General features: G+C 50.1%; 1 protein-coding gene across 1 annotated transcript in view; it reads right to left on the bottom strand.

The window, feature by feature from the left end:
- Window positions 1-1,569: 1,569 nt before the first annotated feature.
- PADI2 (peptidyl arginine deiminase 2) overlaps window positions 1,570-25,811 on the bottom strand; it is a 51,100-nt gene continuing 26,858 nt past the window's right edge. Inside the window, exons 5-16 of the mRNA XM_029066310.1 lie at window positions 25,492-25,609; window positions 24,847-24,972; window positions 20,149-20,327; window positions 19,379-19,482; window positions 18,767-18,878; window positions 16,777-16,884; window positions 13,905-14,056; window positions 10,691-10,835; window positions 7,681-7,774; window positions 7,485-7,570; window positions 6,105-6,233; window positions 1,570-4,794 (exon numbers count right to left, since the gene is read on the bottom strand). Of these exons, the coding sequence (XP_028922143.1) occupies window positions 4,561-4,794; window positions 6,105-6,233; window positions 7,485-7,570; window positions 7,681-7,774; window positions 10,691-10,835; window positions 13,905-14,056; window positions 16,777-16,884; window positions 18,767-18,878; window positions 19,379-19,482; window positions 20,149-20,327; window positions 24,847-24,972; window positions 25,492-25,609 (1,587 nt within the window). The 3' untranslated portion in view covers window positions 1,570-4,560. The remainder of the gene's footprint in view (window positions 4,795-6,104; window positions 6,234-7,484; window positions 7,571-7,680; window positions 7,775-10,690; window positions 10,836-13,904; window positions 14,057-16,776; window positions 16,885-18,766; window positions 18,879-19,378; window positions 19,483-20,148; window positions 20,328-24,846; window positions 24,973-25,491; window positions 25,610-25,811) is intronic.

Raw genomic sequence — 25,811 nt, 5'->3', positions numbered from 1 at the left:
CTCACATAGGGTGCTTACCCCTCTTCTTGGACATTACAAAGTACCTTTGGAGGACATGTGGGGCAGAGTCTGCATCGGATTATCTTGTGGCCACCCCACACATTGCACAGTGTTCGGCACATCGGGCTAATAAATACCAGCATTGAGGGGAAAGTTGACAGGACTCGCACTCACTGGGCCCCATGCCTTTAGAATGGCCATTCCTTTCTTCTCTTGTTTCTCTCATTCCAAAAGCAGCTCATGTCCCCAGGGTGCTCAGTCTTTATCCCCATTTTAGAGATGAGGTAGCGAAGCAAAGAGAAGTTAAGCGACTTGCCCAAGGTCACAAAGCAGATAAGTGGTGGAGCCAGGATTAGAACCCAGGTCCTTCTCACTCACAGCCCTGTGCTCTATCCACTAGGCCATCCTGCTTCAAATAATAATAGTATTTAAGTGCTTACTCTGTGCCAAGCACTGTACTAAGTGCTGGGGTAGATACAAGACAATCAGATTGGTCACACTCCCCAGAAGTGGTGAATGCCTCAGAGACAGATTTCCATTGTGGGGAAGCCTTAGGAGGGATCCTATTTCCCCTGTGGGCTGCGAAGCCCTGACAATTCGGGCTTGGAGAGGAAAGGATTGTAAATGGGCCCATGGTCGGTGGCCCCCAAGAGAGTCTGACTCCCTCACTCAGCAGATGCTCTCTGGTGACAATGGCCAGTCAATCATGCAGTGGTTTGCTCAAGCATTAACTGCAAATTAACAAGCACGATTACACCACTTATTCCAGGGAAGAATATGGGCAGCTGAAGCTCCAGCCTTCTGGTAAAGAGGAGGTGATTCAGATAAAAGGAATCAGCCCTGCCAGAGCTGAGGCCGCACGTTCTGTGGTTGAGCAACTCGGCTGCTTAGGTTCCAAGAAAGATGCAATGTTGGAGTCGAGGCCTCAACTCTGGTCTTCACTTCCTCATCCTTGATTTTCTGGGCCATTCTTCAGAGACACTGGGCAGACTTTCAAAATAATCTTGCTCAAATTAGTTGCCTTTTTTTAAAGGTATTTGCTAAGAGCTTACTATGTGCCAGGCACTGTACTAAATGCTGGGATAGATAGAAGCTAATCAGGTTGGACCCAGTCTGTGTTCCACATGGGGCTCTCAATCTTAATACCCATTTTACCAATGAAGTAACTGAAGCGATTTGCCCAAGGTCACACAGCAGGTAAGTGGCAGAGCTGGGATTAGATTGGGATTAGAACCCAGGTCCTTCTGATTTACAGGCCCATGCTCTATCCACTGGGCCAGGCTGTTTCTCTAATTCTCTATTTCTTTTCTGTGAGGATTTGGGGGCGGTCTATGTTTGGGAGGGAAAATAATTGTGTATACAAGAATGTACCTGAATGTATTTAGTTTCACATACTCTTTGTCCCAGTGAGAACACACTGGTGGGGATAGCACACAACCACCATCACCCGAATCAATTCCTCTGGGCATGTCTTGGTACCAAAGGCTCTCGGCCCAAGCTTCTCTGCCGCTCCTGGTGAGAGACTCCCTCCGTGTGCATTCACCAAAGAAAGAGGAGTCAAGCAGCCTCTGACAACTACCCCTCAATTTCACAATAGCATTTTATTTTCTTTTAGTCAGCAGTGCTGTAAGCAGCATTAGGCTCACGCAAACCAACTCCTAAGGGCCCTCAGGATTGCTGCTGCCCATACTTCATTTTACCAAAAGAGTCAAAAAATCAACTGTGGCTCATTGAATTCAAAGCCACCAGTGACCAAATCATTTCAAGAAAAAACAGGAAGAGGAACTGGCTTTAGTTGCCACACACAGTCTCATCCCCGCCAACACTAAGAACTAGCCGATTAGTCCAGAACACAGTGACCTGCCACACTCCTTGCTTCCACAGATGTCTTGGCCCTCATGTTTCTAAATAGGTTGGAAGATGACAGGCTTAATTGTTGGCAAGAATCATGTCAAACAGTTGACTTTGGCTGCAAAAACCTCAGAAAAATCCACAGGTAAACCGATTTTGCACTCCAAAAACTTAGCATCTCCTTAAAGCAGTAAAGAAAGAGAAAAACACACCTCCACGAGAAGGTCTTCCCCATAGACTAACACCCTCTAACAGGCACTTGGCATGCATAGGCAGGAAGGTGAGAACCTGAGGAAGAACTGAAGAGCCAGAGTTCCCAGACCCCTTTGGCTATTTTGGATTTTGGCAGGCACCTTGGTTCCGGAGCCTCAGATGCCTTTGCTTTCGAAGGATGCTCCCTACTGAATGTGAAATGGAGTTGAAGTGGGTCTCTCTGCCCAGATACATATAAATGATCCTATCACAGAAGGGTCACGTTCTTCGAAAACACACACACACACACACACACACACCCTTCAGTTGCAGGGGTAACACAGGCAGCGTGGGATTTGGGGACAGAGGGGAGGGAAGAAAGTCAGAATCCTCTCCAGACCCGAAAACTCCAGCCACAATTTCCCTCAAAATAAACTGCGTCCTTCCAGGTGGAATGAAAAACTTGCATTCTCATGCCACCCAGCAGGATCTTTCTGTAATGGAATTCTCTTTCCAAACTAAATCATTTCCTTTTGCCCCAAGCCATTTTTTAGGTGTGATGCTGCAGGAGTGTTAGGATTATCACATTAATCATGCAGATTGGCAGGAACGTGGACAGTGCCAGAAAGTGATCTAGGTGCAGAATTCTGCCACATCTTACTGTTGGCTCCCAAGCCTGTTTTTGCTATTGGTCTCTAACACCAGAGAGGGTTGAATCATCACTATGCTCATCATCATCTCTGAATAATCAGCAAGGTCCTTCAGAGTCAATGAGAGACTCCCGGGGATGAAGGGAGAGTGTTTTGGATGGGGGATAATCCGTTCAGGGTTTGTGGAGTTGAGAAAATGACCCTGCTCTGTATTCTCCATCTCTCCCTCTGATTTTACTAGGCAAGTCACAGGTCAGCCCTCCGTGCCAGGGAACCAGTAGCTGACAGCTTGGGAAAGCCAGGCTGATTACCTGTTAAATTCTCTATGAGGTGTGGGGCTGGGCCAGCCTCCAGTGAGGCTTAGGAGCTGTAAATGGAGTCAAATCCCACCCCTGTGAGTTGGAAAAATGAGGGCCGGGACAAGAGGCTGGAAAGAAGGGAAAAGCCAGGGAGCTGCCCGGGAGTTGGGAGGAAGGCTGTGTCCTTAGAACCAGATCAGGCTGGTTTGGAATCCACCCTCTCTAAGGCTGGCCATGAGAACCTTGCCTGAACAGGAGCTGGGCCAGAAGGCGGGTGGGTGCAAAGTCTTATAGCACACAGCCCAATCAGGGTGCGGAAGCAGAAAGCAGGTCAGGCAGGCTGACAGAGATGGGCCAGTTTGGGCCAGTTACTTCCCCTTTAGCCCCTACAGCCCTGAGGTGTCTCCCTGGCTCCCCTACCAAGAGAGATCCAAGGATCCATCCCAGGCTGTTCTCTGATAGAAAGACCAACAGGCCTCATTGTGGGGTGTGGTGGGAGCTCATGGTGGGGTGTCTTTCAACCAGACTGGTGTCTCTCTAAGAGAAATGTTATCAGATCCTCAGGCAGAGGGCTGGTGTTCCTTGAATAGACCTTCCAATGGAGTGTCTTCTCAGTCTCTTGCTGGGGTTCTATTAATAACCATCCTGCCCTCTCCTCTGCTCTGCGATACTTAGACAGAAACTTTCTGGATCCTAGTTGATTCTAGAACAGAACTCTCCCAGGACCTGGCTCAGTAAGGAGAAGCTTCCTAGACAAAGGGATTAGGATACTAGGACAGGGTGCCAAGAGAGGTTCTTGGGTCTTTGTCCCTGATTATTATTATTATTTTAAAAGGAACCATTTTTCCTGATTACGATGACCATTCAATTGCTTGGAGGCAGGGGCTGGACCACATGATTCCCCCCACAGGTCCCCTTCCAGCTGTAGGATCTTTTGGCTCTAGTGGCCTGGAATAACCCCAGATCAGGACCCCAGGAGGCCCAGTAGCATTCAGCCTTGTGTGATAGGCTGATTCTTGAGCCAGGACACCTCAGCTGAGGATGCTAAATGCCCAATGCCCAGAGGTCCTGGGGCCAGCAAAGCATACTGGCAATTGGGATGCCACAGTGGGCAGATCCCTGCTGCTGATGGAGTGGCCAGAGGAACATGCCAACTCTGCTCGTTCAGGAATGTGGACCCAGCCGGGCCACAATGGGGAGGCCTTTGCAATAGGGAGCGAATGCGGGTGGCAGAGATGGAGCGTCAGAAGTTGGGGCGGGGACAGGGGCTCCCACTGACAGGTAATCTGGTTGGGAATTATTGCTCAGGAACTTGGAGATCTGTTGGAGCGGGAGGTGACCTGGGTGATTCTTTGGGATGGGGGAGACAGGTGGTTGGGCACAAGCCCCTTTGAGGCTGGATTTCTCTGGGACCCTCCTGGTCTTTGGGGAACATCTATCACAGGCGACCCTCCTCGGGTCCCACCCCATCCCCTGCAAATGCCAACAGGGAAAAGTGGCCTCCCCGCAGGGATCTGCTCTGGGGGCAGGGGGTGAGGAGGGGCAGCTCCAGCCCGCCGGGGGAGGGGTCATGGCTCCATGTGCCACCACTTGAAGGGGAAGGGCTCACGGCGCACGTTGGTGCCGCAGTGGACCTCGCCCATGTACTTGTGATAGGAGAAGATGTCATCGATGAAGGTGCAGGACAGGCCCAGCGGTTCCAGGAGGGCTCGGGCGTGTGCCTCCAGGCAGCACTGTTCCTCGATCATGGGCCCGAAGGGCTTGGGGATGCCCAGGTCCTTCTGCAGCACGATCATATTCACCTGCATAGGAGAGGGCAGCAGGTCAGCAGGCCTTGCCCACCTCTGAGCTCCGGTCCAACTGTCTTCTGTTGTCTGTCTCTCTTCCCCTCTTTAAGTCACAATTAGCTTCCTTGCTGACCTCTCTGCCTCCAGCTCCTTCCCTCTCCAGTCCATACTTTCCTTGCTGTCTGGATCATTTTTCTAAAACATCATTCAGCATTCATCATCCCACTCCCCAATAACCTCCAATAATTACTGATTCCTTACATCAAATCCCTTCCTCCCCACTTCAAATCTACCGGACCATTACTCTCCTCAACTCCAAACCCTTCTAAGCAGCCTTTCCTGTTTAATATTTCTTCTCCCTGCATTGTCTCCCTTCCAAAAAATAGCATTTTTGTCACCTATGCACCTATGCCCTCACGTGCCATGCATAGCCATTCTGTGCACACTGACTTACCCTACTTTTTTAAGCTTTGACTCATCTACACATCCACCTTTCCTTTCTCTCCTTCTATCGGTAAAGTATTTTCTGTCCATCTCCCTGGCTAGATCATAACCTCCTTGAGGGCAGGTATGGGGTTGAATAATTCTACTTTGCTCTCCCAAATGCTTAGTACAGTGCTCTGCACAGAGAAGGTGCTCAATAAAAGAGAGATGACTGATTGGTTGAAAAAAGGATAAAGTAGCTTCCCGGGTGAGATGTCCTGAAAGATCCCCTAGGTCCAGTTGGGCCACCTTGAAGCCCAAGAATCAGTCACTGGGAATGGGGAGCTGGGGAGCTGAGAAGGAGGTGGGATTGGAAGCACTCTTTTCTCCTGTTCCTTCCTCTCTCCCCTTCCTGCCTCCGTGGCTCTGGGAAACCCTCCCTAAAGGGGCTTGCCCTGGGAAGTTTCCAGTTGGAGTGCTAAGCCAGGATAGGGTGCAGGGGGTGCTCCCCCAACTGTTTTAACAATTCCTGACTGAGGTATGGGGGCAACGTGGTGGTAGGGGACATTCATTCATTCAATAGTATTTATTGAGCTCTTACTATGTGCAGAGCACTGTTCTAAGCACTTGGAATGTACAATTTGGGGTAGGATTTAGCCCTCGGTGGGCAGGGCCTAGGAAAAGCAAGGGGGTGGGCTGGCTGTAGCTCCAGCCCTCCCTGCCCCCAGGGATCCCTGGTGTCCATTCTCACTGTCAGTTCCCCCTTCCAGTTCCCCCCAGCAGGTGGTTCTGGAGGTGAGATGAGAAGACAGGTTGTGGGTGCGAGGATCCTGGCCCTGGAGCCCAGGCCCCAGAGGAAGGGGTGGAGCAACCTCAAGCTCTGACCGGAAGGAGGGGCTCACCATGTTGGGGAAGTAAGCCAGGGCCTGGCCCTGCTCGTTCACTACGAATAGGGCCGGAAGATCGATGATGTCACGCTCCGTCAGTCCCAGCTCCTTCTTCAGGATGTCCCGGTTCCAGTCCAGGCAGCGCTGTGGAAGCCAGGAGAGGGGTGGGGAGAGCAGTCAGAGGAGCCAGGATGCCAGGATGAGGAGATCCAGGGCCGCCCTCTCCTAGTCCCACAGCCAGGGTGGGTCCCTCTTCTGCCAGTCTCCCCAATCCCACGTTGCAGCCGAGCTCCTTGATCCCCACCACCTGGCAAAGCACTGGCCCTGCTCCCACCCTATCCCGGATGTAGGCTGCCTCTGCCCTTTTCTGGCCCTGGTGTAGAGGAATCTGTCTGCTCTGGGGGAAGAGGGAGGAGAAGGGCTGCAGGAGGATGTGAGAGAAGCCATGAAAGGCCACAGCTCTGGATCTGAACAACCAGCAAACAGCCCCAGGGTAGTTTCATCTAGTTCCCCATGGAGCCTTTTTCATTTCGCTTCCTGGATCAGAGGCGCCTGGGGAAGTGTCCCCAAAGCCTCCTCCCTGATCTGCTCTGCAGTCTCGCTCCGTGTGGCTCATCTAAATGGTGACCTAGCTGGGGTGGAACAACACATCACTCCATCTCAGCAACCACCCTGCTTCCTGAGGAATAGTGTGGCCTAGTGCATGGAGCCCGGGACTGGGAGTCAGGGGTCCTGGACCCTAATTGTACCTCTGCCACTTGCCTGCTGAGTGCCCTTGGGCAAGTCACTTCACTTCTCTTTGCTTCAGTTTCCTCATCTGTCAAAAGGGGGTGACATATCTGTTCTCCCTCCGTCTTAGACTGTGAGCCCCTTGTGGGACAGAGACTGGTGATCTTGTATTTATCTCAATGCTCAACATAGTGCTTAGCATGTAGAAAGTACTTAATCATCAATCAATCAGTAAATGGCATTTGAGGCCTTACTGTGTACAGAGCACTGTACTAAACACTTGAGAGAGTACAATATAATAGAGTTGATAGACACGTTCCCTCCCCACAGTGAGCTCGCAGTCCAGAGGAGTTAACCAATAGCCCAGTGATGATTATTAACAGAGCCATCTCCACTGTCACCCCATTCGTGGGGGTCTCTAAATGGTTTCTCCTGACTCCTCCCCACCCTCATGTCTGAGAGCTGGCACCCCTGGGTCAGTTTCGGAGCCCCATTCCAGGGAAGCAGTGGGTAGCGGGAGTCCGGTTTCCCTCTCTGTCCAACACCTGGGCCTGGCCGGAGGAGGGTGGAATAGGGCTTAGCAATTCCAGGCCCCTCCTTCCTCCCCCTACAACTTCTGGTCCTCGGCCAGGGCCGGAACCCCTGCGCTCGGGCCCGCACGCCTACCTGGACGTACAGGTTCTGCTGTATCAGGTTCTCGTTGGACAGGACCTTGTTGATGGTGATCCGCTTGGTGTTCACACCACTGAAGCCTGTGAAGGACAGGTTGCCCAGTGCCCAACCACCCTCTGCCAGCCTCCACCGACCATGGCTTCCCTGGCCCTGACCCCCCTGGCCATCCCAGTTCCCTTGGGTGACATACCTTTGAACATGACCGCTTCACCGTGGCCCTCCTTCTGCTTCTCCCGGAAGAGCTTGTAGCAGGCAGAAGTGCTGGCCATGACCATTCGGAATTCCTGAGGTGGGGTGTGGGGAGAAAGCCCAGGGGACAGAAGATGAAACTTGAAAAGATCCAAGTTCTAATAATCCGGTAGCCCAGAAAGCTGTGTGGTTTAATGGAAAGTGCAGGGGCTGGGAGGCAGGTGGCCTGGGTTCTAATCCCAACTCTGCCACTGGCCTGCTGAGTGACCACAGGTGAGTCACTTCACCTCTCTGGGCCTCGGTTTCCTCACCTGCAAAATGAGGATAATAGTACTTGCCTCTTCCCATGTCATGGGGCTGTTGGGAGGATAAAATAAAAAAATTGATATGATAGAATTTAAGAACGCTCCACAAATTCAAGGAATTATTCACATCATCCGGGAGAGAAAAGGAGGGGGATTGGTTGCAGTATCTAGACTGTAAGCTCTTCGTAGTCAGGAAGTGTGTCTTCCAACTCTCCTAAGCACTTAGCATAGTGTTCTGCACACAGTGAGCGCTCAATAAATGCCATTGATTGACTGAGGCTGCTGCTGAGGATCCTCTCTAGACTGTATGCTCGTTGTGGGCAGGGAACGTGTCTACCAACTCTCTTATACTCTCCCAAGCATTTAGTCCAGTGCTGTGCACACAGTAAGTGCTCAACAAAAATACCGTTGATTGATTGTTTGCCGAGCAGAGATTGGAACACTGGAGAGAGCAGGAGGGGGGAATGCAATGAGACAGGGGAGCAGCGGAGTGGAGGAGAGTGGGAACGGGGGTGAGAAGAGAGTTCAGCGGCAATTGATTGAATAATAACTGTGGTATTTGTTGAGGACTGACTTTGTGCCAAGCAAGCCTGCTACATGCAAAGCCTTGGACTAGATGCTTGGGAAACATACACCAGAAGACAAAGTGTGTACTGAGCGCTTAATGTGTGCAGAACACTGGACTAAATGCTTGGGGGAGTACACTAGAGAATGACATGATCCCTACCTTAAAGGAGTTTACACTCTAGCAGGAAAAGTGACGGCTGGGAAGAGGCAAGGGAACAGGACAAACCTGTGGATTTCTCACAGGTCTAAGGGACTGAATCACAATGGAGATCCCTGGGTCCTCTCATCCAGTGCCTTCCTCTGAGGAGGCAGAGTGTCAATTTAAACTCCACCTCCAGCTTCTCAAATGAAGCTTCCCACATCTTCAAAGCTCTACTAAAATCACCTCTCCTCCAGAAAGTTTTCCCTGACTAAATGCAACCCTATTTACCTCCTTACTGCATCACCTGTGCACTCAAATCTGTACTTTGATCTTCAATCCACCCCACAGCACTTGGGTATATATCTTTATACTTTTTTAAAAAAGAGATTTTTTTAAGTGCTTACTATATGCCAGGCACTGTACTAAGTGCTGCGATAGAAACAAAGTAATCAGATTGGACACAGTCCTTGTCCAGTCTTAATCTCCATTTTATAGATGAGGCAACTGAGGCACAGAGAAGTTAAGTGATTTACCCAAGGTCACACAGTAGACAAATGGCAGAACTGGGATTAGAAACCAGGTCCTCTGCTTCCTAGGCCTGTGCTTTTTCCACTAAGTCACACGGCTTCTCAATTATACTCAGTTGTTTCCCCACCTTTAAATTTAGAGTTTCTGCCCTACTAGCTTGAAAGCTTGAGGGCAGAGATCCTGCCTCCTATTAACTTTATAGTAGTCTCCCAGGTGTTTAGTAAAGTGCTCTGCAAACAGTCAGCACTGAGCAAATACTACTGATGGATAGACTGTAAGCTCATCTCTAGACTGTAATATTATTATTAATAATAATAATAGTACTTGTTAAGTGCTTACAATGTACCAAGCACTGTTCTAAGCACTAGGGTAGATACAAGTTAATCAGGTTGGATACAGTCCCTGTCCCACATGGGGCTCACACTCTTAATCCCCACTTTACAGATGAGGTAACTGAGGCACAGAGAAGCGAAGTAACATCCTCAAGGTCCTACAGCAGGCAAGTGGAGGAGCCGGGATTAGAAAGCAGGTCCTTCTGACTCCCAGACCCGAGTTCTATCCACTAGGCAACACCGGTCAAAATAGGGGTTGGGAACTTCATGTGGGGAACCAGGGGAGCTTGGGAAGTTGGTGGAGACAAGAGCAATAGAGTTCTGAACAGCTGTGTGATGGTGTTAGTCACCAGAGTGGCCATCTACTTTTGTCATTTAATGTCCATCTCCCATTCTATACTGTAAGTTCCTTGTGGGCAGGGAATGTGTCTACCAACTCTTTATATTGTACTCTCCCAAGTTCTTAGTACTGAGCTCTCCACACGGTATGTGTTCATTACATATCATTATTAACTGAGAGATTGATTTTTTTATGGTATTCGTAAAGTGCTTTCTATGTGCCAGGCACTGTACTAAGCACTGGGGTAGATACAAGCTAATCAGGTTGGTTGGACACAGTCCTTGCCCCATAAGGGGCTCACAATATTAATTCCCATTTTATACATGAGGTAACTGAAGCACAGAGAAGTTAAGTGACTTGGGCAAGGTTACATAACAGACAAGTGGCGGAGCCGGGATTAGAAGCTAGGTCCTTCTGACTCTTAGGCCCAGGCTCTATGCACTAGGTCAATCTGCTTCTTTGATTGAAGCCTTTTATCTAGTTCGGAATTTCAGATCTAAAGAAAGGCCTAAAGGTCTTTTGTGAGACCTAAAGTGGAACACTCCGATATGGAGATGGTTCAGAGGAGTTATGGGAGCCTTTCGTGGGGGGCTGTCGTCGGATGAAAATGTTGGAGAACCTCTGCCCAACTCTTGGGATGGCATCACCCCAACACTACATTGCGTTCCAGTCTATGCCCTTCTTCCTCTGGTTAGGTCACTTCCTGCAGACACCACTGTCTGCTGCCAAGAACTGGGAGGACAGGTTCCCGCCCTCCCACTGGGCTGAATCCAATTCAGCTTCACCTCTCCACTCACCTTCTTGCCCGGGATGGGGATGAAAGTCATGAACTCGTCCACGTGGCCGACGACCAGCCAATCCGAGTACAGCTCAATGGGGGCCTGCACTTGCTGGGCACATAGGAAGTCTCGCACCACCTTGGTCATCCTCCTTCCAGCAGCCCTGAGGCAGTAGCAGTGATAGTATTTATTAAACGCTTACTGTGTACAGAGTCCTGCACTAAACAATGGGAGAGAATATCCAGGTGGGAATTAGACACAGGCTGTGGGTATGAACAGCGGAGGAAAACATGCCCCACAGCCCAACTTGCAGAGTCACAGACGGGAAGGGACTAGAGGGGGCAATATAGCTCAGAGATGATAAGCTACTGAGTGCTAAACGCTTATTACAGTGCTCTTCAGACAGTAGGTGCTCAACAAATATCTCATCAATCAATCAGTGGCAAGTTTGCAGAGGAATGGTGCTGCTGAAACTAGAAGCCAAGTCTCCTGTCTCCCCCTCCATTACCCTTTCCTTTGGACTAGGCCTCTCCACTGAATTCACCTTCATAGCTTTACTAAATTCATATCTCCTCCAAGAAGCCTTCCCTGACTATTCATTCATTCATTCATTCATTCATTCAATCACATTTATTGAGTGCTTACTGTGTGCAAAGCACTGTACTAAGGGCTTGGGAGGGTACGATAAAATAACACATAGACACAGTCCTGACTACAATGAGCTCACAGTCTAGAGGGGGAGACAGACATTAATATAAATAAATAAATAGGTAAATAAATAAAGCCCTCATTTCCTCTACTCCCTTCTCCTTCTGCATCACTCTTGAACTCGAACCCTTTAAGCACTTGACATTCACCCCCCGTCAGCCTTACAGCATTATGTATATATCCATAATTTATTATCAGTTCTCTCTCCCTTTCTAGGCTGTGAACTCCTTGTGGGCAGGGAACAGATCTTCCAACTCTGTTGTATTATACTCTCCCAAGCTCAGTACAGTGCTCTGTTCAAAGTAAGTGCTCAATCCCTAGTATCTTTGAACTCTAGGACTATAATACATGTAAGGATTGTATAATCAATCTTTCCCCAAAGGGAGAATTCTTCATCATCTAGGGATTCCCACTGGCTGGTTCAAGGCCAAGGTTCAAGGACCCTCTAGAGATCACTTGTCCCATTCCATCTCAAGGACCCTCCCTTGAGGGGCTGGAGAGAAACACTGAAGGCTGATTACAGCACTTCCCAGAAGCAGTTATGGGAGGGCAGTGAGGGTCAGAGAGAAGCTGGTGAAATGGATGAGCAAATCACCATCACCACCACCACCACCACCAAAATTGATTGCCTCCTGCGTGCAAAGCACTGTGCTAGGCATTTGGAAACATGACAGAAGTAGAAAATGTGACCCCTGACCTCAAGGAGTTGACTATCCAATGGAACGTTACCATTGCCAAGATGCTCTGAACAAAGCCCCACCCAAGCACGGAGCCAGAGCCTTTTCTGATCCCTTGGCCAGCCCCAGGGGTCTATATTCAGCTTCACTTCCATCCCAGGAGATCAACATTGGGCAACCAGGGACAAAACAGGGGTGGGGGGGGGGGAGGGAAGGGGAACAGTGAGGATTGAAGCATTTGGAATATCTGAAATATCTTCCCCCAGATGGCCTGTCCCCTTTAAAAATGAAACAAACAAATAAACAACCACCCTCCCCCCAAAAAGCTCCCATCCTACTTGAGGTCAGCAGATTGTTTCCAAGCTTTAAAAGTGAACAGTCAAGTATTGAGCATTTATTGTGAGGGGCCCCACTTCTAACTTCGGAAGTCCCTAAAGGCTCAGTTCTGGGTCCGTTTCTATTCTCCATCTAAACCCACCTCCCTTGGAGAAATCGTTCGCTCCCGTGGCTTCGAGTATCATCGCTTTGTGGATGATTCCCAAATCTACATCTCCAGCCTGATCTCTCTCCTTCTCTGCAGTCTCACATTTCTTCCTGCCTTTGGGACCCCTCTACTTGGATGTCCCGCCAACACCTCGAACTAGATATGTCCAGAGCAGAACTACTCACCTTCCCACCCAAACCTTGTCCTACCCTTGACTTTTCCATCACTGTGGAGAGCCTGTAACTTTGTCCTTACCCTCTTCTCATCCCTTTCATTCAACCAACATATTCAGTCTGTCACCAACTCCTGTCATTTCTAACTTCACAACTTCTCTAGAATCTGACCTTTCTTCTCCATCCAAATGGCTGTTATGCTGATTAGCGCATCAGACTCTTTACTGACTTCTGTGCCTCTCATCGCTCCCCTCTCCAGTTCCTGCTTCACTCTGTCGCCCAGATAATTTTTCATAAACAGTGCCTCTTCTCACCCTCAAAACCTTTCGTGGTTGCCCATCCACCCTGCATCAAATAGAACTTCCATACTATCGGCTTTAAGTCACTCGATCAGTGCTCCTCCTACCTTACCTCGCTGATTTCCTACTACAAACCCATCTGCACACTTCGCTCTTCTAATGCCCACATACTGACTGTACCTCAGTCTTTTCTGTCCTACCACCAACCCCTTGCCCACGGCCTCCTTCTGTCCACTCCCTCCTCCTTCACATCTAACAGACCTTCATTCTCCCTATATTTAAAACCCTCCTAAAATCAAAACTCCTCTAAGGAAGCCTTCCCTAACTAATCCTTCATTACCCTTACCCACCCTCCCCTTGTGTCACCTTTGGATCTACACCTTGTAAGCACTTGATATTAACCCCACCCTCAACCCTTATGTATATATCCTTACACTATTTTAATACCTGCCTCCCCCTCTAGAATGTAAGCTCCTCGTGAGTAGGAATCAAGTCTGCCAACTCTATTGTATTGTTCTTTCCCAAACACTTGATACAGTGCACTGCACTGGAAGCACTAGGAAGATTACAACACAATAGAGTTAGTAGATACAATACCTCTCCTCGAGGTACTTAGAGTTGACCAGAAACATACATGCCTCTATACGGTAAACTCATTTTGGGAAGGGAGTGTGTCGGCTACTTCTGTTGTATTGTACTCTCCCGAGTGCTCAGTACAGGGCTCTGCACATAGTAAGTGTTCAATAAATACCATTGACTGATTGATGCCTCCCCCTACTCTCCCCAGTCTAGCATCCAGGCTACCGGGCTGGAGAAGCCCCCTACACCTGGCCCACCTGCTCCACCCCCCATCCCCACCCTGGAGTGCCCAGACCCCCGAGGGTCTCTCACATGGGGAAGCTGCTGCCGATGAGGATCCTGCCGAGGGGGTACTCCTTCCCGTTCACCTTCACCGGAGGGCTGACTTCCAGGTTCCCAAAGGAGTCCAGGCTGGTGACTTTCTCAAACAGGGGCTCTCGGGTCACGTAGCCGAAGTCTGGGCCCTGGGCAGTCACACAGCACAGTCAGTGCCCACACTCTGGAAGCTGCACCCCTGCCCCAAATCCACACAGCTGCTCTTGTTAATAAAACATTGAGCTGAACAGAAGCATTTTTAAATAATGATAATATTAGTATTTGTTAAGGACGTATGCACTTGCTGTGTGCTGAGCACTGGGGAAGATACATGGTAAATAGACTCTTGCTCCACACAGGGCTCACAGTCTAAGTAGGAGGGAGAACAGGTATTTCATTTCCATTTTATAGATGAGGAAACTGAGGCACAGAGAAGTTAAGCCACTTACCCAAAGTCACACAGTAGCCAATGGATACTGGACTGGGCATCAGGCCAGGATCCACTTTCCTCCCCAACCCCAAGTTTCAGACAGGGGACGATGGGGCTGGGGGAGACTGAGTTTCACTTGTTCCAGTCCAGTGGACTGTCCAGTGCATTACACCCAGTGGATGTCCAATAAATCCCTCTATTAAAGCGGAGAGAGTGTCCGCACAGTCATTCACACTCTCCTCCAGCCAGATGGGGAAAGGTTAGTTCTCATTTGGGTGGATGGGCAGTCTCAGCTGGTAAAGCAGATGAGGTGGGGGCTTCCCTGGGCATCTCCGGGAGCTGAGCACAGTGACAATCAGAGCCAGGCACGGATCACTCAACTGCTGCTCAGCCTCCAGGAGCCAAATCAGTGATGACAACCCAAATCTCTCTGGGCCCCCTCCAAGCCACGGGCGTCAAAGACCAGGTGCGGGAGGAGAGGGGGGAGAATGGAAAAACAAATCTCTGAACCCACAGCTCCTAATCCCCTTTGGCAGAGGTCACACGGGAGAGATGTTGTCACTAGCTTTCATCTGTCTGTCTACTCTCATCTGTTCTGCCTTAGTCTGTGTGAGCAGCTATGGGGCGGCGACCATGACTGGCTCTCGTCTGGCCAGCGCCCAGAGGCCCACGTGGATGGGCACCGAATGAGTGCTGTGGATGATTGCCGGGCTTGTAACGCTGTTGTAGGAAACAGATAATAATCCTTGTGTGTTGTGGTACTTGTTAAGAGCTTAGCTTACTAAATATACACCAAGCACTGTGCCAAGCGCTGGGGATAGAAACAATACATTCAGATCAAGTCCAGGGTCAGACCCACACGAGGCTCCCGGTCTACGATAGGTGTTTATGTGTAGGGGGTGTGTGTGCTTGCGTGTGTGTGTGTGTGTGGGTGAACAGATATCGAATCTCCATTTTACAAAAGAGGAGACCGAGGCCCAGGGAACCTACGTCTCCTGACTCCTGTTCCCATGATCTTTCCTCTAGGCCAACCAACCTGGACTGTGCGGGGAAGGAGGGCAGAGAGGGAACCATGGAAAGATAGTGGGGTGGAAATGGGCAGGGAGTCAGGGGCGTTGACTCACTGACATTCCAAAGGATCTTGGGCAGAGGACCTCAGTTTTCATTTGTATAATAATGACGATGGAAATAACATTTATCGTAGCTTACTTCTCAGAGGTGATTGGAGGAGAAAAACAAAAATTAAGACTGAATTGGGCAATGTAATCGGGAGCAGGGGGCTGGCAAAGCAGAGTTCTCCTGCAAGTAAACGTCTGCTGCTGCACTTTCTTCCCCTGCCCTCTGTCCCTGGGAGAAGCCACCTGCCCGATGGGTTGCAGAGGAGAGAAGTGGGCTTTTCAAAGAAGAGGGAACTAGGACGGCAGCGAGCATGAGAGACTGAAATAATAATAATGATAATAATAATAGCCCCAGACACTGTTTAAGCGCTGGGGTGGATAAAAGCAGATCGGGTTGGACACAGTCCCTATCCCACTTGGGGCTCACAGTCTTAGTCCCCATTTTATACATGAGGAAATTGAGGCAAAGAGAAGTGAAATGACTTGACAAAGGTCACACAGCAGACAAGTGGCAGAGGTGGGATTAGAACCCAAACCTTCTGGCTTCCAGGCCGACTAACACCATTCTGAAAGAATATACTGGCCCTCCTGGAATAGAGGGTACCACATAATAGCAGTAATAATAACTGTGGTATTTCTTAAGCGCTTACTATGGGCCAAACGCTGTACTAAACGCTGGAGTAGATACCAGAAAACCAGGTTAGACACAGTCCTTGCTTGCCAGGTTGGCAAGGTACTACAGGTAGTTTAGAGCTGAGCTGCACTGAAAAATCTGCTTCCTTTCCAAGTCAGAGATCCGTTTTGCTTCCTCCTCCAATGCCCCCATAGGCCCTTGTGGGCAAAGTTCTGGTATCTATCTTGACTGTAAGGTCCTCTAGATTGTAAGCTTGTTGTGGGCAGGGATCATATCTACCAACTCTTTTGTATTCTAAGTGCTTAGTACAGTGCTCTGCACACAGTAAACACTCAATAAATCCCATTAATTGAGTCTTTTTGGGTTTAAGAACTGAGAATCGTGGTTGGGTAGGAGGTTGGTGAGAGATGACGAGGAGGAGCAGGATGAGATAGGTAAGCAGGGAAAACCCTTCAGTGGAATTTTTCTTTCCTCAGTCTTTTTGGAGATTCTCACTTCTCCCCCACCACATAGCTTTCCTCTTTCCTCCCCTTGACTGGATCCCACCCCACAATGTCTCTAAGGGTTATTGCAGCCAGAGTTAACAAACAGCGGTTGCTGCAGTGGGAGGGCCTATCTCTGAATTCGTGCTTGTCCGAGCACAGGCTGCCAGACCGAAACCCAGATGAGGGGCCCCTGAAGTCTCACCAAGAGCTCTTTCACCGGGAAGTCTTTCAAGTCTCCATCTCTGGGGGAATCCAGCACCACTGGGAAGATTTTGTGAGGAGCATGGATGTAGCCAAACTCAATCTCATCCTGTTAAGGGGACAGGAAATCTACATCAGGGAGATGCAAGCTGGGGGAAGCCATTCCAATTATAGTATTTTAGTATTTATTGACCGCTTACTATGTGCAGAGCACTGTACCAAGCACTTGGAATGCACAAATCGGTAACAGCTAGAGACAGTCCCTGCCCTTTGACAGGCTTACAGTTTAATCGGGGGAGATGGACAGACAAGAACAATAGCAATAAATAGAATCAATTATGAGGGCGTTGAGTCCTGCCAACTCCCAGTTACCAGTCCTGGGGGATGGGAGTGCCCCTGGTAGTGGAGACCCACATCTAATCCTACAGTGCCACCTTTGTGGTTTGTTTCTACCCCCTCCCCACCAGTTTTCTTTGAGTCATTTGGGCTCAGCTAGAATGGCTGAGTTTTGTTTCTCCTCCTTTCCATGATCCTGTCCCAGCTTCAGGAGTAGTGCCCATCCAAAGTGAAGTGGCCGTGAGGCGGGAAACACGAGAAGGATGTTGGAAGCATCTGGATCAAGGAGGGTTGGCTGCCATGTGGACTGGGTCAAGGGGCTGCAGGGCCTGTCCCTGTTGCAGCTGCTGGCTCAGACCTCTAGAATCATGCACTGCTCTCTAATGCTAATCTTCTCACTGTACCTCGATCTAGTCTACCTCACCGCCAACCCCTCGCCCATGTTCTGTCTCTGGCCTATAATAGTAGTAACAATTACGGTATTTGTTAAGCACTTACTATGTGCCAAGCACTGTTCTAAGCACTGGGCAGTGTGGTTCAGTGGAAAGAGCCCGAGCTTGGGAATCAGAGGTCATGGGTTCGAATCCCAGATCCTCCACTTGTCAGCTGTGTGACTGTGGGCAAGTCACTTAATTTCTCTGGGCCTAAGTTCCCTCATCTGTAAAATGGGGATTAACTGTGAGCCTCATGTGGGACAACTTGATTACCCTGTATCAACTTGATTACCCTGTATCTACCTCAGCACTTAGAACAGTGCTCTGCACATAGTAAGCGCTTAACAAATACCAGCATTATTTTTATTACAAGGCAATTAGGTTGTCCCACATGGGGCTCACACTCAATCCCCATTTTACAGATGAGGTAACTGAGGCACAGAGAAGTGAATTGGCTTGCAGATATGTGGCAGAGCCAGGATTAGAACTCATGACCTTCTGACTCCCAGGCCCATGCTCTATCCACTAAGACACGCTGCTTCTCCAGTAAATACGATTGACCGACTGACTGCTGTGATCACCACTGCCTCTGGCCCAATCCTCTAGCATCTATTTGCTGTTGTGATGACCACTGTTCCCACCTTCAGCCCTGGATTTATCCTTACTCTGCTCTCCTTAGAGGCTGGTGTGCTTCTCCCTCAAACCATGGTAGAGGGAGAGCAGACCAGGCTGCACTAGCCCAGCAGTCTGAGCAGCACAAGAGCCTTTTCCAGGAGCTCACTGGAAAGGGTCAACTGCCCACTGAAGCCCTGCATTCACAAGTTCTTGTTTGGTGTGGAGAGAGTGGGGAGGGGAACAGTCCATATTTTTCAGGGAAACTGGAAGCTCCACCGAGAGATCAGAATTGAAGGGACGGAATCAGGGTTGGACTATTTCAGAGACAATTGGGTAGGGGGCTCACACTTTAAGGAAGTTAAGAGAGAGCAGCGGTGACTGGTTAGTGAGCATCACCAATGTTCCACCTCAATCCTAAGGGGTAAGCAGGAAGTCCCTCCTGGGGCAGCTCCACTCAGTTGGCACAGTGGGAAAATGCCCTACAGGGCAGAGGCAGGCTGATCCCATATGAATGGGTGACCTTTTCTGGGGGCCAATCGCGTCCTGGGCGGTACTTCTGGAATGGGGGAGAACCATGTCTCAGGACCTCTCTGGCCGGCCCCTCACCTGCATCCAGCGGTCCCCACGGTTCATATACCGGAAGCAGACCTTTAGGTTGCAGCGAGCTTTCTCCACCAGACTCTTCAGCTCCTTCAGGAACAGGTAGTTATCCTTCACGCTGAGGAGAACGTGACAGGGGGATGGAAGGGCAAGAGTGCAGAGCCAGAGGTAAGACACTCACAGATTTTGTGTGGACAAGCTGGGAAGGACTGGTGCCACCCATGAGGCAACAGGGGAAGGGACCCCCTGAGGCAGTCAGGGGCCTGGGATGGTACCCCTCCTGCTCCGTACAGTGGCCGGAGCTGCCAGCATCTATCAGGAGGGAAGGGAGATCGAAGGGTGGAATGTAGACATTCTTTTAAGACCCATCTGCCCCTCCAACAGGACCCCATGTGGTTTAATAACCCCAAACTCTGTACCCCCATAATAATGGTCCTATGGCAGGGGATTGAGGAGGGCTAGGGAAACAGTTCTCTGTGTGCCTTAGGGTATTTGACTCTGATCCCAGGGATTGATGGTCCCTGAGACGGAGGCAGGAATCCCAGAAATGCCCACTTGGGTGAGCTGGTCAGGGGCACACAGGGAGTGCCAATCCCCACCTCCCACCCCACTTCTTACTTGCAGACAAACACATCCACGGGAGGCAGGGTGTTGGGGGTCATGATCCACGGAGCCACTCGGAAGGTCACAGTGTCTGTGAAGATGGGGGTCCGAGGAACACCCTGGAGAGATGGGGGCAGAGCACCACTGGCGAATGAGCCATTCGAGAGCTGGAAGAAGCCTCGCAACCCCATGGGGACTGACACTCCGTGGTATTTGAGTACACTGTGTGCCAAACACTGTGCTAAGCACAGTGATAAATCTCCTTGTTCCCTATGGGGATCACAGGCCAAGGAGGGAGGGCTGGGGAACAAGTAGCTTATCCCCATTTTTCACTTCATTTAAGAATGTGAGCCCCATGAGGGATAGGGACTGTGTCTGACCTGATTATCTTTGTATGTAACCCAGTGCTTAAAACTGTGCTTGACACACAGTGCTTAACAAATATGATAATGATAATACTAATATAATGAGGGAACAGAGACAGAGAAGTGATTTGCCCAAAGTTGCACAGGAGGCAAATGGTGGAGCTGGGGGATTAGAACCCAGGTCTCCAGACTCCCAGACCTGTGCTCTTTCCACTAGGCTGCTGAAAACCCCCAGTGCTTCCTTTTCCGGTTGCATGGAGAACCGAGGCAATCTGTTGGAAAGCCCAAAAGATCCAGATTTCCCTAGTGGGGGTTAGGTAACTCCTAGCAAGGGAACCTCCACCCACCCAAACCCAGTTCTTGCCCTTCCCTACTCCTCCTTGGGCCTCCCAGACCCCCCGCTTCCCACTGCCCCCACACCTCAATCAGACGCTCCAGCAGGCTAATGTGGATGGAGACCAGGCCAGAGAAGCTTTCATCCGGGAAACGCAGGCCCTCCACGAAGAACTCCATCTCAGCGGAGCCACCGGCGTACTTTACCACGTGGTAGAGCTTCCGGCGGCCCAGGATGTGGATGTATCGCTGACCGAAAAATGGGTCTGGAAGGGAGGTGGAATGGTGGGAGGGGTTGGGGGTGGGGATTGGGGCAAGTCTCAAGAGAGGCCCTTAGAGAACAGTCTCTAGATGATGGGAAGCAGTGTGGCCTTGTGGATAAAGCATGGGCCTGGGAGTCAGAAGGACCTGGGTTTTAATCCTGGATCTGCCACTTGTCTGGTTGTGTGACCACGGGCAAATCACTTAACTTCTCTGGACCTCAGTTACCTTATCTGTAAAAGGGGGATTAAGACTGTGAACCCACATGGGACAGAGATTGTGTCCAATTTGATTTGCTTGTATCCACCCCAACACTTAGTATGGTGTCTGGCACGTAGTAAGCGCTTAACAAATTCCAAAATGAATTATTATTATGGTGGAGAGCAGGGAACAGAGCTTGGACCAGGAGCCAGGAGAAGAAAAGTCACCCATTAGCCTGTAAATTCCTTGAGGGTGGGGACCTTGTCTTTACCTCTACTGTATTCTCCCAAAAGCTCAGTTCAGGGCTGGGCTCCCAGAGGTGCTCAATAAAAAGACTGATCGATTGAAGACTGTCCTTGATCGAGTCTGAAAGGGCCACAATAGAGGAGGACATCCAGATGACCTCCTCTGAGGATGAAACAAGAAGCAGAGGGAGAAGTGGGCACAGGAGAGGCTGCCTATTAATCTTCGCAAGAAACAAAAACTCACTCTTGGCTTCAGAGCTCTCCATCACCTTACCCCCTTCTACCTCACCTCCCTTCTCTTTTTCTACTGCCCACCCCGTACATTCCGCTCCTCTGCGGCTCACCTCCTCACTGTCCCCCGTTCACGCCTATCCCGCCGTCGACCCCTGGCCCACGTCCTATCGCTGTCCTGGAATGCCCTCCTTCCTCAAGTCTGCCAAAATAACTCTCTTCCCCTCTTCAAAGCTCTATTGAGAGCTCACCTCCTCCAAGAAGCCTTCCCAGACTGAGCCTCCCTTTCCCTCTGCTTCCCTCCCCTCCCCTCCACCCTCTGCTCCTCCCCCTTCCCCTTCCCTCAGCACTGTGCTCATTTGTATATATTATTTATTACCCTATTTATTTTGTTAATGAGGTGTATATCCCCTTGATTCTATTTATCTTGATAATGTTGTCTTTTTGTTTTATTCTGTTTTGCTCTGCTGTCTCCCCCGTTTAGACTGTGAGCCCATCCCTGGGCAGGGATTGTCTCTATCTGTTGCTTAATTATACATTCCAAGCACTTAGTACAGTGCTCTGCACATAGTAAGTGCTCAATAAATACTATTGAATGAATGAATGAATGAAAAGGATGGACTGTGACTGCAGGGGTCACTTAGCCCTCTGGAACAGGCTACCGAGTGAGGAGATGTTGGGTGCTGACCCTTTGGAAAACAGGCAACCATATACCTGAAATGGGGATTATACAGTTCTGTTGGGGAGGCAGAGGACTGCACCAAATGATCTCTGGAGTTCTCTTTCAACAGAGTGATTCTTGGAATTACCAAGACTTCAGTGACGACATGGGGCCACCCTCCTTCCTATGGCGGAAAGCCAAAACGCTCTAGGCATTTACTGCTCAGGGCCCAGCAGGCTCCTGGGTTACTAGGAGACTAAGAGCCAGAGCCCAAGCATCCAACATCCTGAGCTAGGATGTCTCCTTTGGGATTAGGGATAGGATCTGTCTGGGCTCCAGCCTCTAGAGGGGTGCTGGGCCTGCTAGGAGAGGCTGGAATAGCCAACTGTGACATGAATAGAATGGCTTTCTCTGCAACTGCTCATGACTGCGGCCACTCTGATCTCCCCAGAGAAAGAAGTGGGTGAAGGGCAAATCACACGGGTTTCCAGCTGGGATCCTACAATGAGTTGGTTTCTGTGGGAGATCTGTGCTGACTGAATTGACAGCAATCGAAGGGCAGCTGGTGACTTTGGTGCTCTGACTTCAAATTCAACATCTGTTTATTCCAAAGGCCAGGAGAAGTGGCCATGTACATGGATTCCTGCTCTGTTCCCCACCTCTGTCCACAGCCATTCTCCCCACTGCTCTGAGGGGAAGCCTGAGGCCTGAGGAAGGGTCAGGCTAAAATTAGAACCTAGGATTTGAGTTCCAAGATGGGATCCCCCCTTTGAATCACGCTGGGCCCTCAGTTTTCCTGTTGGTTCATCAGCAATTCCTAATGACGATGGAACATAAAGTCTGTTGGGGGAACCCAACTGTCGGGAGAAACCAAACCAAACCTCAAGACTGTAAGCTCCTTGTTGGCAGGGAACATGTTTACCAACTCTAAGATATTGTACTTTTCCAAGCACTTAGTACAGTGCTCTGCACACAGTGAGCACTCAATACATACCACTGACCAAATATTCCCCAGAAATACCAAAGGATAAACTGCTCTCGTTAATGTCGCTAGGATCCAGAACAAAGAAAAATCCTGATGCACAGCTGTGTTCACGGAGACTTGCGAGATGGGGCACTTCAGAGAAAACATTACAAGACACTCAGTGCAGAGATGGGAGCAGAATGAATCTGTGCTTTCTCTGAGAGATAGGGCTTGGGGACAGACACTGGGGAAGAGCCAGAAGGAGCCAAGGAAACAGAGTCTGGACCTTCAAACAAGATCCCAACCATCCCGTGACTCCCATCCCACCCCTGGGGCTGACTCAGGTCTGAGGGGGGGACGAAGACAAGGAGGCCAGGCTTGTTGTCCACAATGGACCTTGTTTCTCGGGCCGAGTCCCCAGGTCCAGCTCCGGGCTGGTCAATTCATCAGGAAGAACAGTCCCGGCATTGTCTGGAGGAGAGCACGGCCCCCCTCGGCACCCACGCCTCTGCCACGCGCTAGCTCTCACTGCCAAACAATGATGCAGTTCTCCTGAGTCAGCCCGTCTGATCCCCGAGCCCGAGGTCTCCTCCAGCCCTGCCCTTGGGCTCCCTCGTCTGGGTTCCGTCTGTCTGCTCTTCCCAACTCTCATCCATCAGCTCTAGGCAGCCAGAGGGGAAGCCATAAGTCGCATTCAGTAACAACTCAACCTCCCTTGGGGTTCCTGGTCTGAGGAATTTAACTACCCAGAATGCCAAACCAGGACCTCGTAATTGAGGCCTCAGGTGCAGGTCCTCTGGACACCCATTAGAGGGTTAGATCCTGGTGGGTAGGGAACATATCCTTTTGTTATTCTGTATTTCCCAAGAGCCTAGTATTGTGCAATGCACCAAATGGGTGCTCAATAAATGCTACTTACTGTTTTTTTAAAAGTGGTATTTGTTAAGTGCTTATTGTGTACTAGGCAGTGTACTAAGCACTGAGGTAGATAAAAGGTAATCAGTTTAGACACAGACCATGTCCTACAAAGGGCTCTCAATCTTAATCCCCATTTTACAGATGAGGTAAGTGAGGCACAGAGAAGTGAAGTGACTTGCTCAAGGTCATACAGCAGAAAAGTGGCAGAGCCAGGATTAGAACACAGGTCTGTTTGATTCCCAAGCCCACACTCACTAGACCATGCTGCTTTTCATACTATTCCTCTGGAAGTACAGGCCTGTCAGGGACTTTGGTCAGAGAGTTTAGAGAAGAAGGCACTGGGTTGTGGGCCTGGACACCTGCATTTTTTTCTCAGAACCACCACTTAGGTACTGTTGGGGTCTTGGCAAATCCCTTAATATCTCTGAGCCACTGAGAAACGGGGCTAGTCATTGCCATTTCTTTCCGAGCTAAGAGGAGTGTCATAGGAATAAATGAGAACAAATTGATAATCCACTCTGGAAGAAAGGCAGGAGAGAAATGAAAGGTTTACAATAATCAATCATTGGTATTTATGGGACACTTATTGTGTACAGAGCACTGTATTAAGCTCTTACTATCTTAATCTAAAAGTTTCTTCCTACCTAACCGTTCCAAAACCCAACCCTCAGAATTTCCTTTCGGTTCTCCCTACTGGGCTTTGCCATTCCACATCTCCCAGGATCTTTGTTTTATGAGTGGAGAAACTGAGAACTCATGGACAGAGCCAGGATCTGGACATTTGGGGAGCTAGGCAGGCCGCTCCTTCTTCAACTTGAGATCCTGTAGACTGAGATTCAGTCACTCTGTGGGGTCTAGAAGATGCAGCTTGCAGAGGAAGAGCCAGATTCCAACTTGCTCTGGTCAGGGAATTGGGGGAGAATTAAGAAGCTGGTTGGGAGGAGAAGGTCCTGGTTGTGGGACAAGGGAGGAGGGGGAAACAGAGTAGGCCCGAGGCCTCAGGATAAAAGGGAGGAGAAGAGGGATTGGAAAGATGGATATGGGAAGCCCTGGGATTCCATTTGAGGTTAGGAAAGATGGGGCCCAGGGAACCACAATGGAATTAGAAGAGGAGCAGTTCAAGGAGTCCTGGAGAAAGTTGAAAGCTGCTAAGGAACCGAGCAGGATGGGGTCTAGCTACTCTCGGTGGTGTAGATGGGAAATGGAGGGAGGGAGGAGGACAATGAAGAAGAAAGAGGTGAGAGCCCTCCCCAGAGAGGGGGCTGCCCCAGTTATGGGCTGATGAATCAGAGGAGGGCACTCACTGTCCACGTAGAACACGCCAACTTTGTCGGAGTCTGACATGGAGATGTAGAGGACCATCTCGTAGCCAAACGGGAGCCTATCAGGGCCACGCGTCCTTAGTATCATCCGGGACATGTCGTTCAGATCTGGGGGGGAGTGCAGACAGACAGACAGGTCAGGACCATTGGAAGTCCAGGTTCTCCATCCCTTCTCCTCAGGCCTTTCTCACATTCCCAATTCTCTGGTTCTAGCAGACCTCTGAGGGAAACGGGTTCAAATACTGGTTCAACAGACTGGCAGACAAACCTGGGCAGAAGGGGTAGGCATGTTTACTCTGGTTTCTCCCCCAGACACCAGAACCCTTCCTCTCAGCTCCAATAAATTCACCTTGAACTGGTCCACCCTGACCCATCAGAGAATAGCATAAGCCCTTAGGAACACGCAACAGAAGTAAAAGACTAAGCCTCTGCCCTCAAGGAGCTTACAGTTGAATGGGAGAAAGGAACACCCAACTGCCAAATATACCCATCAGCCCGCTTTTTTCTCTCCAAGCCATTCCCCTTACCTCCTGCTCCCTGTTCCTCTGGACTCAGAGGAAGGGGTCCACCTCTCCTGAAGCTAATCTTCCCAGGATCCCACCCTCTGCCTCCACCGTCACCGCCTACCTTCCTTGCTATAGATCTTCTCGTCGGCGCTGTCCCCCTCTGGCAGCCAGGGGGTCTCCCGGTCACAGTTCACCAGCAGGATGGCCCCCTGTCCATCAGGGCCCCAGGTCCAAGAACCCTGTGGCCACAAGGAGAGCGGTGATTAAGACGGGAAACCAGGAAACCAGTGATTAAGACCAGGAAATTCCACCTCCTGCGGGACCCCAATCCATTCTGCCCCACCCCCAACTATGTCTGTTCCGTTGTGCCACGCTGGCCCGAGATCTCCCTTTCCTGCTGCTTTCTGGAGGGGAGTGCAGATGGGCAGAGCCCTCCCCACC

This window comes from Ornithorhynchus anatinus, chromosome 5, assembly GCF_004115215.2.
Source record: "Ornithorhynchus anatinus isolate Pmale09 chromosome 5, mOrnAna1.pri.v4, whole genome shotgun sequence".
In the NCBI taxonomy this organism is placed as follows: Eukaryota; Metazoa; Chordata; class Mammalia; order Monotremata; family Ornithorhynchidae; genus Ornithorhynchus; species Ornithorhynchus anatinus.
Note: the sequence above shows the minus strand (reverse complement) of the source record. Positions and strands in the feature narration are given on the sequence as shown.